This window comes from Tachyglossus aculeatus, chromosome 13, assembly GCF_015852505.1.
Source record: "Tachyglossus aculeatus isolate mTacAcu1 chromosome 13, mTacAcu1.pri, whole genome shotgun sequence".
Lineage (NCBI taxonomy): Eukaryota > Metazoa > Chordata > Mammalia > Monotremata > Tachyglossidae > Tachyglossus > Tachyglossus aculeatus.
Window position 1 is genome coordinate 4,288,677 of NC_052078.1, and position 16,787 is coordinate 4,305,463.

A 16,787-nucleotide genomic window follows, 5' to 3' on the forward strand; every position below is an offset into this window, starting at 1 on the left:
CAAAGCCCCTATTTGGGATAGGTTGCCTGCAGCCTGAGTTTGCTGCACAAAGGAAGATAATAATGATTTGTGGTAGAGTTGGGGGTGGAGCCCAGTTCAAGACTCTCTCACTCTCTCTTCTCTCAGGGTGTGTCTGTTATAGCTGAAAATGTTGCATGAATAAAAACTTGTTTGTGGCGTCGTTATTCACGGACCAGTGTCCTTTCTGAGAACAGGAGTCCTAAAAACTCAATCTTCTCTCTCTTTCACTAAGAAGAGTTAAACCTGGAGATTAGGAAGGCAAAGCTACGGGAGGGAGGAGGGATTCTATTAAGAGTGATACACATCTCCATTCCCCTGTTTGAACTTCAAAAGCCAGGGTTGTGAAATGGTTATTTTTGATCATCAGGCCCTGCCTCAACAGGCAAACAACCAGGCCCAGGCGGCAGCCATGAGCCCAAGATATTTTTTCTTTAGGGGGAGCCTGAGGGAGGGGAAGAGAGATTTGTTGTTTAAGGGGGTTTCCCCAAATCTCCCATTCCCCTCTCCCTGAAACAGGCATTTATGGAGCGACCCACACTTTGAGTGAGATCTCACCCCAAATTTGAGGAGAACAACAATCTCGGAGTCAGGAGACCTGGGTTCTAAATCTCATTTCCACCACTGGCCTGCAGTGTGACTGTGGGCAAGTCATTTAACTGCTCTATGCCTCTATTTCCTCATCTGAGGAAATGGTGATAAAATACCCATTCTCCTTCTTTCACCGTAAAGCAGAGACTTTATCTGATCTGCTTATAGGGTATATAACCCAGTGATTGGCACAGTGCTTGGTGTATAGTGAGAGATGAACAAATACGACTATTGTTATTAGGTATTTTTCCATGGGAAGTTTGGTCTCTGCCCCTGGGACTGGGTACCACCTCCCTCGTCTAGCATCACAGAGAAAGATAATGTGTTTTTAATAATATTTATGGTATTTGTTAAATGCTTAGTATATGCCAAGTACTGTTCTGAGCACTGGTTTTTAAGTAAGCTCACTGTGAGCAGGGAATGTGTCTACCAACACCGTTATATTTTACTCTCCCAAGTGTGTAGTACAGTGCTCTGCACACAGTAAGCACTCAGTAAATACAATTAATAAAAATAATTCTGGTATTTGTTAAGCGCTTACTTTGTGCCAGGCACTGTTCTAAGCACTGGGGTAGGTACAAGGTGATCAGGTTGTCCCACGTGGGGCTCACAGTCTTAATCCCCATTTTACAGATAAGGTAACTGAAGCCCACAGAAGTGAAGTGACTTACCCAAGGTCACACAGCAGACAAGCGGCAGAGCCGGGACTGATTGATTTGTTCTAAATCTGGAGCTTCTGGGATCACTGGCTGCCTGTTCTCATCCAGTTACTGCATTTCCCTTTTTTATTTTTATATTTCTCAGGTGCTTACTATGTGCCAGGCACTGTACCGAGCGCTGGGTTAAATATAAAAGTAATCTGGTTGGATACTGTCCCTGTCCCACATGGGGCTCACACTCTAAAAGCACATTTTACAGATGAGGTAGCTGAGGCCCAGAGAAGTGAAGTGACTTCCCAAAAGTCAACAGCAGACAAGTGTCAGAGCTGGGATTAGAACCCAAGTCCTTTTGATTCCCAGACCCGTGTTCCCTTCATTAGGCCACACTTCTCAGCATGGCTCAGTGGAAAGAAGCACGGGCTTTGGAGTCAGAGGTCATGGGTTCAAATCCCACCTCTGCCAATTGTCAGCTGTGTGACTTTGGGCAAGTCACTTAACTTCTCTGTGCCTCAGTTTCCTCATCTGTAAAATGGGGTTTAAGACTGTGAGCCCAATGTGGGACAACCTGATCACCTTGTAACCACCCCAGCACTTAGAACAGTGCTTTGCACACAGTAAGCTCTTAATAAATGCCATTATTATTATTATTTCTCCAGGTTTTCCTCTTCCCTGCATTCTCTCTCATTGGTTGCACCTTAGTGAAGTCACTAAAAGAGAAATACTAATTCTAAAATCAACCTGAGAAGGTTTGTAAAGGTTTATCAGTACAAGATACTGCTTTCTAACAAGCAGATTTTCACTCAATCCTGAAATGAAGGAATGAAGGAATGAATCAATCAATAGTATTTATTGAGTGCTTACTGTGTGCAGGACGCTGTACTAAGTTCTTGGGAGAATGCAATCCGAGTTGATAGACATGTTCCCTGTCTAGAGGATGAACTTACAGTCGAATCATTGCCAATATCATTTACAAACATAACTCTGCACCGTTCTGGGTTTGTGAAAGGATTTTGGAGGTTCAGATCCTGCCCTCAAGGAGCCTGCATTTTCCGGAAGGTTTAAGCCCCAGAGACTTTGAGTGGATGCAGTTGAATTAAAAAAAGAGGTGAGTATTTAAGAAAACAGCATGGCCTAATAGGTAGAGCAAGGGCCCGGGAGTCAGAAGGACCTGGGTTCTAATCCCCACTCTGCTACTTGTCTGCTGTGTGACCTTGGGTAAGTCACTTTACTTATCTATGCCTCTTTCCTCATCTGTAAAATAGGGATTAAGATGGTGAGCTCCTTGTGGGACAGATTCTGTCCAACCTGACTAGCCTGTACCTACCCCAGTGCTTAGTACAGTGCCTGGCACATGGTAAGTGCTTAACAAATACCATTAAAAAAAAGGTGAGAGGAGAGCTGATCGAGATTCCATTAGGGTTTGTTCAAATTCCAAGAGACCTAGAGAAGCAGCGTGACTCAGTGGAAAGAGCACGGGCTTGGGAGTCAGAGGACGTGAGCTCTAATCCTGCCTCTGCCTCTTGTCTGCTGTGTGACCTTGGGCAAGCAGTTAACTTCTCTGGGCCTCAGTTAACTCATCTGTAAAATAGGGATTAAGACTGAAGCCCCACATGGGACATCCTGATTACCCTGTATCTACCCCAGGGTTTAGGACAGTGCTTGGGACATAGTAAGCGCTTAACAAATACCATAAAAAAAAGAGCACCGAATTTCTTCAAGGAGAGGGTTTGTATGCCCACGAAAATGGTCACCACCCTCGAAATCTTCACTAGCTTTGCTTTCAAGAAACCCTTCTTTTAACCTCTTCTTCCGGGGGTTGGGGGAGTTGGAAGATAGAAAGATAGTCTCTTTTGTGGTTGTGCTCTCAGCATTGCACAATTCCGGCCTTCCCCGGAACCCCCCTTTCTGAGGGAGATTAGGGGTAACAGAGAATAAGAATAAAGAACATTCCACAGAAATTCTGCCTGTAGGGCACCTTTTCAACCTCAGCCCAGCCATGACCAAAACAGAACAGGCAACTCAGGTTCCTCAGCTTTTCAACTCTTCTTCTGAATTACGAGACTCTGTGAGGAGATGGGTGTGATGGAGTGTGTGTCTCGGGTGGGACAGGGACTGTGTCCCATCTGATTATCTTGTACCTTCCCCAGCTTTTTGCACAATGCTGGGCACAGAGTAAATGGTTAACACAAACCACAGTTATTATTGAGGGATATTCTTGTGGTAATTTCTGTCTTCGTGTTTTCTAGAGGGTTTCTGAATTTATTTTTTCCATAATTGTCCCTTCCCCCCTCCTCCTCCACCCCTTTCTTCTTCCTCCCTCAGCTCTTGCTCCTTCTCCTCCTCCCCTTTCTCTTCCACCTTGTCCCCTTCTACCTTACCTCTCTAATTTCCTATTACATCCCAGCTCACACACTTTGCCCCCCTAATGCCAACCTACTCTCTGTACCTTGATCTCACCTATCTCATCGCCAACCTCTCGCCCACATCCTGCTTCTGGCCTGGAATAATAATAATAATAATAATGTTGGTATTTGTTAAGCGCTTACTATGTGCAAGGCACTGTTCTAAGCGCTGATGCCCTCTCCATTTCCGACAGACGATTACTCCACCCACTTTCAAAGCCTTCTTGAAAGTACATTTCCTCCAAGAGGCCTTCCCTCATTAAGCTCTCATTTCCCCTCCTCCCACCCCCAGTGCCACCATAACACTTGGATTTGCCCCCATAATTTACCCACTCTCAGTCCCACAGCCTCATGTACATATCTGTAATTTATTTATATTAATATATATTAATATCTAGCTCCCCCTCTAGACTAAGTTTCTTGTGGGCAGGGAACATCAATTGATCATATTTATTGAGCACTTCCCGTATGATGACACTGTATTAAGTGCTTGGGAGAGGAAACTCAACAATGTAACACACATTCCCTGCTCACAATGAGTTTACAGTTTAGAGGTCTGTCTACAAACTGTTACACTGTACTCTCCCAAGCGCCTAGTACAGTCCTCTGCACACAATAAGTGCTCAGTTAAATAGAAGCATTGTGGCTTGCTGGATAGAGCATGACTTGGGAGTCAGAAGGACTTGGGTTCTAATCCCGGCTCCATCACTTAATAATAATAATAATGATGGCATTTATTAAGTGCTTACTATGTGCAAAGCACTGTTCTAAGCGCTGGGGAGGTTACAAGGTGATCAGGTTGTCCCACGGGGGGCTCACAGTCTTCATCCCCATTTTACAGATGAGGTCACTGAGGCACAGAGAAGTTAAGTGACTTGCCCAAAGTCAATAATGATGGTATTTGTTCAAGTGCTTACTACGTGCCGAGCACTGTTCTAAGCATTGTCTGCTGTGTGACCTCGGGCAAGTCACTTAACTTCTCTATGCCTCACCTACCTCATCTGTAAAATGGGGATTAAGACTGTGAGCCCCATGTGGGATGAGGACTGTGTCCGACCTGATTGGACACAGCTCCCAGTACAGTGCCTGACGCATAGTAAGTACTTAACAAATACCAGAGTTATTATTGAATATTATTGATTGATGGCATTAACAGCAGTATACTAGGAACTCTGGAATTTGGGGGTAATTTAGATAAAATGAAGGATTTCGCCTTCTGAGCTTTGCTGTGCAGCTAAAAACAAAATCTCAGCTGGTTTAGCTTAGGCTTCATTCAATTGACTGGTGCTGCCCCCTAGTGGTTCTTTCAGAACTCACTCCGTAGGTCTGTATTTGTTTCTAAATAATAATAATAATAATAATAATAATAATAGCATTTATTAAGCGCTTACTATGTGCAAAGCACTGTTCTAAGCTCTGGGGAGGTTAAAAGGTGATCAGGTTGTCCCACGGGGGGCTCACAATCTTAATCCCCATTTTACAGATGAGGTAACTGAGGCCCACAGAAGTTAAGTTACTTGCCCAAAGTCACACAGCTGACAGTTGGTGGAGCCGGGATTTGAATCCATGACCTCTGACTCCAAAACCCATGCCCTTTCCACTGAGCCACGCTGCTTCCCTTGTGAATAGCTGTACATTCCCAGGTAAATGTAAGTAGCTGTATATTTATTCTAGGCATATGTAAAAACTTACCAGAAACAAATAATAATAATAAGGATGGTATTTGTTAAGCACTTACTATATGACAAGCACTGTTCTAAGTGCTGGGGTAGATACAAGGTAAGCAGTTTGTCCCAGGTGGGGCTCACAGTCTAAAGTACCCATTTTACAGTTGAGGGAACTGAGGCACAGAAACACTAAGTGGCTTGCCCAAAATCAAACAGCTGACAAGTGGCGGAGCTGGGACTAGAACCCATGAGCTCGGACTCCCAAGCCCGTGCTCTTTCCACTAAGCCACACTGCTTCTCAAATACCATTATTACTATCATTATTATTATCCAACCTAATCGATTTGTAGCTCTAACTCCCAAGCCCGTGCTCTTTCCACTAAGCCACACTGCTTCTCAAATACCATTATTACTATCATTATTATTATCCAACCTAATCGATTTGTAGCTATCCCAGTACTTAGAACAGTGCTTGACACATATTAAGTGCTTAACAAATACTCTAAAAAACCCAAAACCCACAAAAAAAATAAAAGCGGGAGGCAGGCGAAAATTTCTTTGGTGGATTTATCAACAAGATGTCAGTTGCCTCGATGAGAGGCCTCACAACTCAACCTCAAGGGGAAGCTGGTTGGGTGGGCTTGGGTTTTAGCCTCAGGACTAGGATTCTTTTTGATCAGGTTGCTTGAAGTTTATGGGATCCACTTCTCTGGATGCATCTTCTTCTGTTTTCCTAAGAGACCTGTAGAGTTGGGAAGTACAGCAACCAAAACAGTGTTCTCTGGAGACAGCCGCCTGGGAGAGGGAGAGAGAATGCGGACAGGCAGGTTTGACTGTAGAAGTTGGCAAACTCTTTCCTCCGTCTTGAGGACCCAGTGACCTTCTGGGCTGACCCTGTCCACTTTTAGATGTTGTGGCTTTTTGTGAGCAGGCTGGAGACTGTGATGTATTGAGAAGCAGCCTGGCCTAATGGAAAGAACACGGTCCTGGGAGTCAGAGGACCGGGGCTCTAATCCCGGCTTTGCTAATTGCTTGCCGAGTGACCCTGGGCAAAGTCTCTTACCTTCTCTGTGCCTCAGTTTTCTCAGCTGTAAAATGAGAATTCAATACCTGTTCTCCCTCTTATTTAAGACTGAAAACTCCATGTGGGACAGGGACTGTGTCCAACCTAATTGACTTGTAGCTATATCAGTGCTTTGAACAGTGTTTGACACATAGTACATAAAATACCCTAAAAAGTATCATCATTGTATCTTCCTCCAGCGCTTAAGACAATGCTTTGCCCAAAGTAAGTGCTTAACAAATGTAATAATAATAAAGATAATAATAACAATAGTATTATTATTATTGTTAATACCATAACAAGTATTATCATGTCTTCCTCCAGTGCTTAGAACAGTGCTTTGCCCAAAGTAAATGCTTAACACATGTAATAATAATAAAGATAATAATAACAATAACAACAATAATATTTATTTGGACTGTGAGCCCCAAATGGATCAAGGACTTTGTCCAACCTGATTATTCTATATCTATTATTCTGTACTCTATATGTAGAGAAGCACGGGCTTGGGAGTCAGAAGGACCTGGGTTCTAATCCCAGCTCTGCCACTTGTCTGCTGTGTGACCTTGGGCAAGTCACTTCACTTCCTCTGTGCCTCAGTTCCCACATCTGTAAAATGGGGATTGAGACTGTGAGCCCCATGGGGGACAGGGACTGTGTCCAACTCGGTTTGCTTGTTTCCACCCAGCATTTAGTTCAGAGCCCGGCACATAGTAAGTGCTTAACAAATGCCATAATTATTAATTACCCCAATGCTTAGTAGAGTGCTGGGCACATAGAAAGAGCTTAACAAATATTATTATTCTTCTTTATAAAGGCTTTCTTGTTCTAATGATGGCCTAAATGGCAAGTCTGGACATTTCTATGTGAATCAGTGGAATTTGTTGAGCGCTTACTGTGTGTAAAGCACTGAACTAAGTGCTTGAGAGGGCTCAGTGCAGTACTTGGCACATAGGAAGCGCTTAATGCCATCATTATTATTAATAGAGTAGGGAGAGAATTCCTGCCCTCAAGGAATTTACAATCTAGTGGGGAAAACAGGCTTCAGAATCAATTACAGGTTGGGGAAGCAAAAGAGTAAAGGGTTATGGAAGTAAGTGCTGTGAACTTAGGGTTGGGGTGAATATCAAAGGATTTAGGAGGTGCAGACCCCAAGCACATAGAAAACACAGAAATTTAATATGGACATGATTGTTTTGGGTACCCAGATCTTCACCAGGGTAGGATCACAGTACCTGTTGAGGGGGTCTTTCAGGGTCTGCTCCTTGCTGGGTAACACCTGTGTCATTCTGAAGCTTCAGTAGTATCTAAAACCACAATAAAGTGAAGATCAGAGGCAATGAACAAATCAACTTTATTATTATTAATAATAACAATAATAACAATTTGGGCATTTGTTAAGCACTTATGGTCCACTTTTCTAAGTGCTGGGATGGATACAAGCAAATCAGGTTGGACACAGTCCTCACAGTCTCAATCCCCATTTTACAGGTGAGGTCACTGAGGCATTCTAATCCCGGCTCCGCCGCTTGTCAGCTGTGTGACTTTGGGCAAGTCATTTAACTTCTCTGTGCATCAGTTCCCTCATCTGTAAAATGGGGATGAAGACTGTGAGCCCCATGTGGGACAACCTGATCACCTTGTATCCTCCCCAGCGCTTAGAACAGTGCCTTGCACATAGTAAGCGCTTAACAAATGCCATTATTATTATCATTATTAAGTGACTTGTCCAAGGTCACACAGCAGAAAAGTGGCGGAGCCACAATCAGCAGCCAGGTCCTTGCTCTATCCACTAGGCCATACTGTTCACTCCCACTGCAGCTCCTAGGGCTTCAGAGGAGCAAAGATCAAGTTCATAGGTGTAGGGATCCAGCCCCAGTCCCCCCTCCTCCTTCTAGGCCTCCAGACCCCGAGACCACCTCCCACTCCTCCACTTTCCTCTGGTCTAAACATAAATGATACTCCTACAATCAATCATATTTATTGAGCACTTACTGTGCGCAGAACACTGTACTAAGCGCTTGGGAAGTACAAGTTGGCAACATATAGAGACAGTCCCTACCCAACAGTGGGCTCACAGTCTAAAAGTCTACAATGAGGACTGCCCATGGCTGCTTTGGCCTTTTTCCAGGGGGAGGGGGTTCAGATGTCACTTATCTGCTGTGTGACCTTGGGTAAGTCATTTAACTTCTTTGGGCCTCAGTTACCTTGCTGTAAAATGGGATTAAGCCTGAAAGCCCCATGTGGGACGTGGACTGTGTCCAAACTGATCAGCTTGTATCTGCCCCAGCCCTTAGTGTATTTACTATGTGCCTGGCACATAGTAAGTGCTTAGAAAATACCATGAAAACTAACAAATAAAAAAATATTAATTAATTAATTAATTCATTCATATTTATTTAGTGCTTACTGTGTGCAAAGCACTGTACTAAGCTCTTGGGAGAAGACAATATAACAATAAACACAAGCCAGGGCCCCTGTTACTGTCTGCATGGCTGTCTGGGCTACTCTATTGACACCAATAGATAGTCCTGGGCTCCAAAGCCATTTAACTCTTTCTCACTTCTCCTGCCTTCTTCTTCCCTGTCCTCCTCTGAGCCACCATCCTTACCCTCTGAAATGTTGCGTTACCCGATGAGTGGTTATTCGCTGTGGGATTAGATCTTCCAATTAGGGACGAGGAGCCAGGTTTTCCCCTCTTCTTCTTCTTCAGGGATCTGTCCTGGAGGAGGAGAGGAGGCAAATGGGAGATCACCATTCTTTCAATCGTATTTATTGAGCCCTTACTGTATGCAGAGCACTGTACTAAGCTCTTAAGAAATGCAGAGGATTTTGGGAGCTCTGGCAGAGTGCCAGGTGGGCTTAGTTTCTGACCTCTGACAGCTCGTTATATGTAATAATAGTGGCACCTGTTAAGTGTTTACTACGTGCTAAATTTCCATTGGGATAATCAGGCAAATCCAAGTGTAAGGGTGGTGCAGAAAGGAGTGGAAGAGGAGGAAATGAGGGCCTAGTTAGGGAAAACCTCTTGGAGGAGATGGGCCTTTGAAGTCTTTGAAGGTGGGGAGGGAGAGTAATTATCTGTTGGATATGAAGAGGGAGGGTTTTCCAGGCCACAGGCAGGACGTAGGCGAGAGGTCAGGGGCTAGATAGATGAGATCAATGTAAAGTGACCGGGTTAGCATGAGAGGAGCGAAGTGTGCCAGCTGAGTTGTAGTAGAAATTATTACTATTACTATTTTTATTATTATTATTTATTATTCTTACAAGCATTGAAGGAAGGATCTGGATAGAATGGTCCCGGATCTGAGCCAGAAATGGCAGTGTTTGTGAGTGCTTAATATATGCAGAGCACTGTACTAAGCACTTGGGAGAGTACAATACAACAGAGTGGTATAACTAATTCCCCCATTTTCACATGACTGATACCTAATTTCCTCTTCTGTAAAATGAAGATTCAACATCTGTTCTCTCTTTCATTCATTCATTCAATTGTATTTATGGAGTGTTTACTGTGGGTAGAGCACTGTTCTAAGCGCTTGGAAAGTACAATTCAGCAATAAAGACAGACAGTCTACATAGACCTTCCCACTAGACTGGCGGGGAGGGATCTTGTCTGTTGTACTATATTGTATTGTACTCTCCTGAATGCTTAGTACAGTGCTACGTACACGGAAGGGTGCAATCAATGGCACTGATTGATTGATTGATTGGGCTGTAGCCTTATTTGGGACAAGGACTTTGTCCACCCTGATCATCAGGTACCTACCCCAGTGCTTGGCACACAGTAAGAACTAAAAATGTTACTGTTATAAATAGTGCTAATAATAATAATAATAACATTAAAGGCTCACTTTTCTCAACTCTAGATGGCCTAAATGGCAAGTCTGGATATTTCTACATGAATCAATCAATCAATGGAATTTGTTGAGCGTTTATTGTACATAAAGCACTGTATTAAGCGCTTGGGAGGGTATAATGCAATAGAGATTGGAGGCATGATCCCTTCCCGCAAGGAGCTTACAAACCAGTGGGGAAACAGGCTTCAAAATAAATTACAGGTAAGGGAAGCAGAAGAGTAAAAGGATACAGACATAGGTCCCGAGGGATTTGGGGTGGGTGACTAGCAAAGGGCTTAGGGGGTGCAGACCCCAAGTGCACAGGTGACGAAGGAATTTGAGATGGAAATGACCATTTTGGGAACCCGGACTTCCACCGGGATAAGATCACAGTACCTGTTGAGCGGGTCTTTCAGGGTCTGCCCCTTGCTGGGTAACACCTGACTCGTTCTGAAGCTTCAACAGTATCTAAAACCATAAGAAAGTGAAGGTCAGTGGTAATGAACAAATCCATATTAGCTCCCACTGCATCTTCTAGGACCTCAGAGGAGCAAAGGTCAAGTCCAGAGGTTCAGGGGATCAGTTCCAGATCTCCCAACTCCTTTCAGGCCCCCGAAACCCCAAGCCACCCTCATCCCCTAATTTCCTCTGGCCCAAACATAAGTGTTACTCTGACTGCCTTTAGCTGCTTTGCTACTGTGGTACTGAACTCCATAGCCATTTAACTCTTTCTTGTTTCTCTTGCCTTCACGCAATCATTCAATCAATTGTATTGCACACTTACTGAGTGTAGAGCACTGTACTAAGCGCTTGGGTGAGCACAATACATCAGAGTTCATTCAATTAGTACAGTGCTAAGCGCTTAGTACAGTGCTCTGCACACAGTAAGCGCTCAATAAATACGATTGATTGATTCAATTGTATTTATTGAGTGCTTACTCTGTGCAAAAATAATAATGATGGTATTTGTTAAGCGCTTACTATGTGCAAAGCACTGTTCTAAGTGCTGGGGAGATTACAAGGTGATCAGGTTGTCCCACTGGGGGCTCACAGTTTTAATCCCCATTTTACAGATGAGGTAACTGAGGCCCAGAGAAGTTAAGTGACTTGCCCAAAGTCACACAGCTGACAGTTGGCAGAGCCGAGATTTGAACCCATGACCTCTGACTCCAAAGCCTGGGTTCTTTCCACTGAGCACTGTACTAAGCACTTGGGAGAGTACAATATAACAATAGACACATTCCCTGCCCACAGTGAGCTTACAGTCTAGAGGAGCTTACAGTTTCTTAATATAATTAATAATAACAATAATAATTTTAATAATAATAATTGTGGTGTTTGTTAAGCACTTACTATGTGCCAGGTAATGTTCTAAATGCTGGGGTAGGTATAAGCTAATCAGGTTGGATAATAATAATAAAAATAATTATAATGGTTTTTGTTAAGTGCTTACTATGTGCCAAGCACTGTTCTAAGTGCTGGGGTAGATACAAGGTAATCAGGTTGTCCTATGTGGGGCTCACAGTCTTAATCCCCATTTTACAGATGAGGTATCTGAGGACCAGAGAAGTGACTTGCCCAAGATCACACATCAGACAAGTGGTGGATCCGGGATGAGAACCCATGACCTTCTAACTCCCAGGGCCTTACTACTCTGTCCACTATGCCATGCTGCTTCTTCCTCCTTCTCTTCCTCTTCCCTCTTCTTGACTAGCATCCTTACCCTCTGAAATGTTGCATTACCAGATGAGTGGTTAATCATTGAGGAATTGGATTTTCCAATTAAGGACCAGTAGCCAGTTTTTCTCTTCTTCTTCCTCAGGAATCTGTCCTGGAGGAGGAGACGGGGCGAATGTGAGATCATTAGACTATAAGTTCATTATGGACAGGGAACCTTGTCTGCTATTCCTGTTGTACTGTCCTCTCCCAAGCTCTCAGTACAGTGCTCTGCACATAATAAGTGCCCAGTAGACACCAGTGATGGATTGATTAACCATTGAGGCTGCCATTTTCATTATTATTACTGACCCTAGTCTGGTGGGGCAAAAGACAGTCTAGCCCACCACCTCCACCTTCCCTGTCCACCTCCCAAACCCCTGACTAAGCCCTCCTTTCCTCTTCTCCCACTCCCTTCTGCATCGCCCTGACTTGCTCCCTTAATTCATCCCCCCTCCCAGCCCCATACTAATAATGATGGCATTTGTTAAGCGCTTACTATGTGCAAAGCACTGTTCTAAGCTCTGAGGGGGATACAAGGTGATCAGGTTGTCCCACGTGGGGCTCACAATCTTAATCCCCATTTTACAGATGAGGTAACTGAGGCTCAGAGAAGATAAGTGACTTGCCCAAGGTCACAGAGCTGACACCTGGTGGATCTGGGATTCAAACCCATGACATCTGACTCCCAAGCCCGGGCTCTTTCCACTGAGCCACGTTGCTTCTCCTTATGTCCATATCTGTAATTTATTTCTATTAATGTCTGTCTCCCCCTCTAGACTGTGAGCTCATTGTGAGCAGGGAACATGTCTGTTTATTGTTCTATTGTATTGCCCCAAGCGCTCAGTTCAGTGCTCTGCAAATAGTAAGCGCTCAATAAATCCCACTGAATGAATGAATGACAGCTCCCCTCACCCCCTCTTCATCAAGTCGGGCCTGTAGTCCCTTTGGTCTCTGGCTCCTCTCAGACTCCAGCTCCGGGGAGTCATCCTGTGGACAGCAGCCCTCGCAGTCATGGCCGGTAGTGTTCTGGCTTTTAGTCTCACGACTCATGAGCCACTCAGGGTTCCCGCTTGTCATCTAAACCGGCAAGGGGTAGAGCAGGAAGGTGGTTAGAGGGAAAGGATGGAGAGGATCTTTTCTCAGGGGGTGAGCCAATTGCCCTCCAGGCTAACTTCCTCCCTCTCACCCTCCTCGCCCCTTACCGGGTCCCAGAAAACCCCTTGAGATTAATTTTCTTTCCCTCTCAATACCACCTCATTTACATTTACAACCATTAGTTCGTACTGATTTATGTCCTCTGCTATTTAGAGGCTCGTTTTAAAAAAATGTATTCAAGTGCTTACTACGCGCCAGTCACTGTATTAAGTGCCCTGTCCCTGATTACAAATGCAATCCCTGTCCCACATGGGGTTTACCATCTAAATCAGAGGGATGAGGAATTAATCCCCATTTTACAGATGAGGAAACTGAGGCACAGGGAAGTTAAGTGATTCGCTCAAGGTTACCTAGTAGACTAGTGGTGGAGCCAGGATTAGAAACCAGGTCTTTCGACTTCCAGGCCCTTTCCACTAGGCCAAATGCTTATCTACTAAGCTGCATTGCTTCTTTACCCCAGAGTTTAGTACAGTGCATAGCACATAGTACACGTTTAACAAATACCATAAAATAAACACCACTCCTGCTAGGATGTTAAGCTAGAGTGATATACCTTTAAGAGTATAATCTGGGGAAAGGTGATCTTATTTGGAGGGGGCTTGCGGGGCTGCAACTGAATCCACATTCTTTGTTTACTCAGGAGCTCATCAGGGCTGCTTGCTGCTTCTTTCAACACCAGTTTCCTAAAGTAAATAAAAAGCTGGTATGGCTGTTCCCAGCTTCCTTTTCTTCTGGAGTTGGGCTTCCTTTGGTACCCTCTGTGCCTCCCTCCTGCTCCTTGCTGGTTCCCAGTACAGACTGAAGTTGCAGAAGCCACTTCAGAATGTGAGCCCAGTGTGGGACAGAGACTAACTTGTATCAATCCCAGTGCTTAGAACAGTGCTTTGCACATGATAAGCGCTTATCAAGCACCAAAATTATTATTATTATTACTGACACTACTACTGGAGGGAGGGAGAATTCTCCTGATATGATCAAGGCAGTACATTCCCAGGCATGGAGAAAATTTTGTCCTGGCTGGACAGACCTCCAATTTCCGTTCTGCCTCGGTTAGCTGTGCCAGGGGGCCCAAAGCAGCATTCTCTAGCAGAGAGAGCATGGGGCTGGGAGTCAGAAAGACCTGGGTTCTAATCCTGGCTGCGCCACTCAGCCGCTGGGTGACCTTGGGCAAGACGCTTCACTTCTCTAGGCATCAGTTACCTCATCTGTAAAATGAGGATTAAAACTGGGAGCCCCTCGTGAGGCAGGGACTGTATCCAACCTGATTAGCCTCATTCGTTCATTCATTCAGTCATATTTATCGCGCGCTTAGTGTGTGCCGAACACTGTACTAAGTGCTTGGGAGAGTACAATACAGCAATAAGCAGACACATTTGCTGCCCACAACAAGCAGCATGGCCTAGTGGCAAGATCACGGGCTTGGGAGTCAGAGGATATGGGTTCTAATCCTGGCTGCATCACTAGCCTGTTGTGTGACTTTGGGTGAGTAACTTAACTTCTCTATGCAACAGTTTCCTCATCTGTAAAGTGGGGATTAAGAGTGTGAGTTTTTATAAAACTGTTGCATCAAGAGACAGGTTGTGTTTATTTTTTGAAATGAGCACAAAGTACACCTCCACAATAAAGACTGACAGTGACCTTTGCTGTGCAAACAGAAAAAACCCAAATAAATCAGTGCCCTTTCTAATTGATGTAAAACTTTTTTCTTTACATAAAAATTGGTCCAAACTTAAAAAAAAAGCATAAATGTGTCCAACCTGATTACCTTGTATCTACGCCAGCGATTAGAACAGTTCTTGGCATATAGTAAGCATTTAACAAGTACCATAATTAATACTTCTATTATTGTATCTACCCCAGCACTTAGAACAGTGCCTGGCACGTAGAAAGTGCTTAACAAATTATTATTATTACTATTACAATTTAAAAGAAAGAAAGAAAGGAACTGGGATGGGGGAGATTCTTCTACTTGTACCTCTCCACCAGAACTTGTGTCAATACTGGTTCAGAAATTGGGTCGGAGAAGGGACAAGAGAAAGGGGTAACTTGTACCAAGTTACAAGTGCCAACTTGTACTTCCCAAGCACTTAGTACAGTGCTCTGCACACAGTAAGCGCTCAATAAATACGATTGAATGAATGAATGAATAGAAAGCTGACAGGAAAGTCAAGGCCTTCCGGTGGGAGGGAAATACTTGCCAGGGTATCAGGGCACCTGTCGAAGCAACCAGGAAACTGACCCCACAAAGGGCCTTCAAGAGGATGCCTACCCCCTACTCAAATGGGTCAACCCAACGGCTCTAGAATTCCCAGCTGCTCCAGAATGCCCAACCGCTCCGGAATCTCTAGCCAGTCCAGATCCCCCAACCTATCCACAATCTCCTACCTGGGAAACTGTAGTACAGGGAACGGAAATATTGTGATTTGGAGAACACACCCAGGAAGGGTGACTCTGTTTAGGGATGGTCAGAGAGGTCCGTGCGGAACCCTTGGCCCAGATGAGAAATTGATTCAGAGGTGGCAGAGGGCGGAGATGGGAGGATGTCCATTGTTGGGTAGGGACTGTCTCTATATGTTGCCAATTTGTACTTCCCAAGCGCTTAGTACAGTGCTCTGCACATAGTAAGCGCTCAATAAATACGATTGATGATGATGATTAGCTTTGTGACTGGGGGGAGATCGAGGGGTCTGCCTGGCCCCGATGGGTGGAAGACGGATCCTGCCCTAGCTCCCTGGCTCCGGTCTCCGTCTCTGCCTCCATGAATTGACCATTACCTCCGTTCCTCTGGTCTCTCCGCACCCACCCCCGGGGCCTGTACCTGTAACTCCCGGGCCGGGGCCTTTCCCAGGGGGCTGCTGGCTACCCCCAGAGCCAGCCCGGCCACCAAACAGCCCAGTGGTCCCAGCCTCATCTCTGCCCGTCACTGCAGTTTCGGTGGGGGGCTTCTCCTCCTCTCCCCTGGAGTGTGGAGAGGCTTGGGTCACTGAGCTGCACTCTGTAGGGATACTGGGCCTCCGCTTGGTAAACACTCTCCCCCTTCTGATCCTGGCAGAACGCAGAGGCCCTGGGCGAACAGCCCAGACCTGGGAGGAGGCGAAGGGGAGATTACTACAGATTTGACTCCTCCCCCTGCCGCTACTCCCCCGGGACACTGTCAGGATTCAGGCACTTCTAGAAACAGGGCAGGTGGTGTCAGATGAAGCAGTGTGGCCTAATGGAAAGAGCCCAGGCCTGAGAGTTGGAGTATGTGGCTCAGTGGAAAGAGTACAGGCTTTGGAGTCAGAGGTCATGGGTCCAAATCCCGGCTCCGCCAACTGTCAGCTGTGTGACTTTGGGCAAGTCACTTCACTTCTCTGAGCCTCAGTTACCTCATCTGTAAAATGGGGCTTAAAACTGTGAGCCCCCCGTGGGACAACCTGATCACCTTGTAACCTCCCCAGTGCTTAGAACAGTGCTTTGCACATAGTAAGTGCTTAACAAATACCATAATAATAATAATGATAATTCCAGCTCTTTCTTGATTATTGCTGTGTAAAGTGGCCATTCTCCCAGTTTTATATCAGACAGGTCAGCTGGCCTGTCCCAGGTTGAGGCAGTTAGGACACCAGATGCCTGTAGGTCTGGGATTTTGGGTTAAGTACCAAAGCATCGTGGCCTAGTGGAAAGGTCACGGG

General features: G+C 45.1%; 1 protein-coding gene across 2 annotated transcripts; it reads right to left on the reverse strand.

The window, feature by feature from the left end:
- Positions 1 to 5,890: 5,890 nt before the first annotated feature.
- On the reverse strand, positions 5,891 to 16,088 carry LOC119936315. Of its 2 annotated transcripts, none has more exons than XM_038755870.1 (7): positions 15,932 to 16,088; positions 12,871 to 13,035; positions 11,963 to 12,070; positions 10,636 to 10,707; positions 9,012 to 9,122; positions 7,636 to 7,707; positions 5,891 to 6,132 (listed from the first exon to the last, which is right to left on the reverse strand). In XM_038755870.1, the coding sequence occupies exons 1-7, from the start codon at positions 16,022 to 16,024 to the stop codon at positions 5,998 to 6,000; spliced, it is 756 nt and encodes a 251-aa protein (XP_038611798.1). In that variant the 5' UTR covers positions 16,025 to 16,088; the 3' UTR covers positions 5,891 to 5,997. The 2 variants fall into 2 exon arrangements, with proteins under 2 accessions (XP_038611798.1, XP_038611799.1); XM_038755871.1 differs by lacking the exon at positions 15,932 to 16,088 and adding an exon at positions 15,312 to 15,409.
- Positions 16,089 to 16,787: the final 699 nt, after the last annotated feature.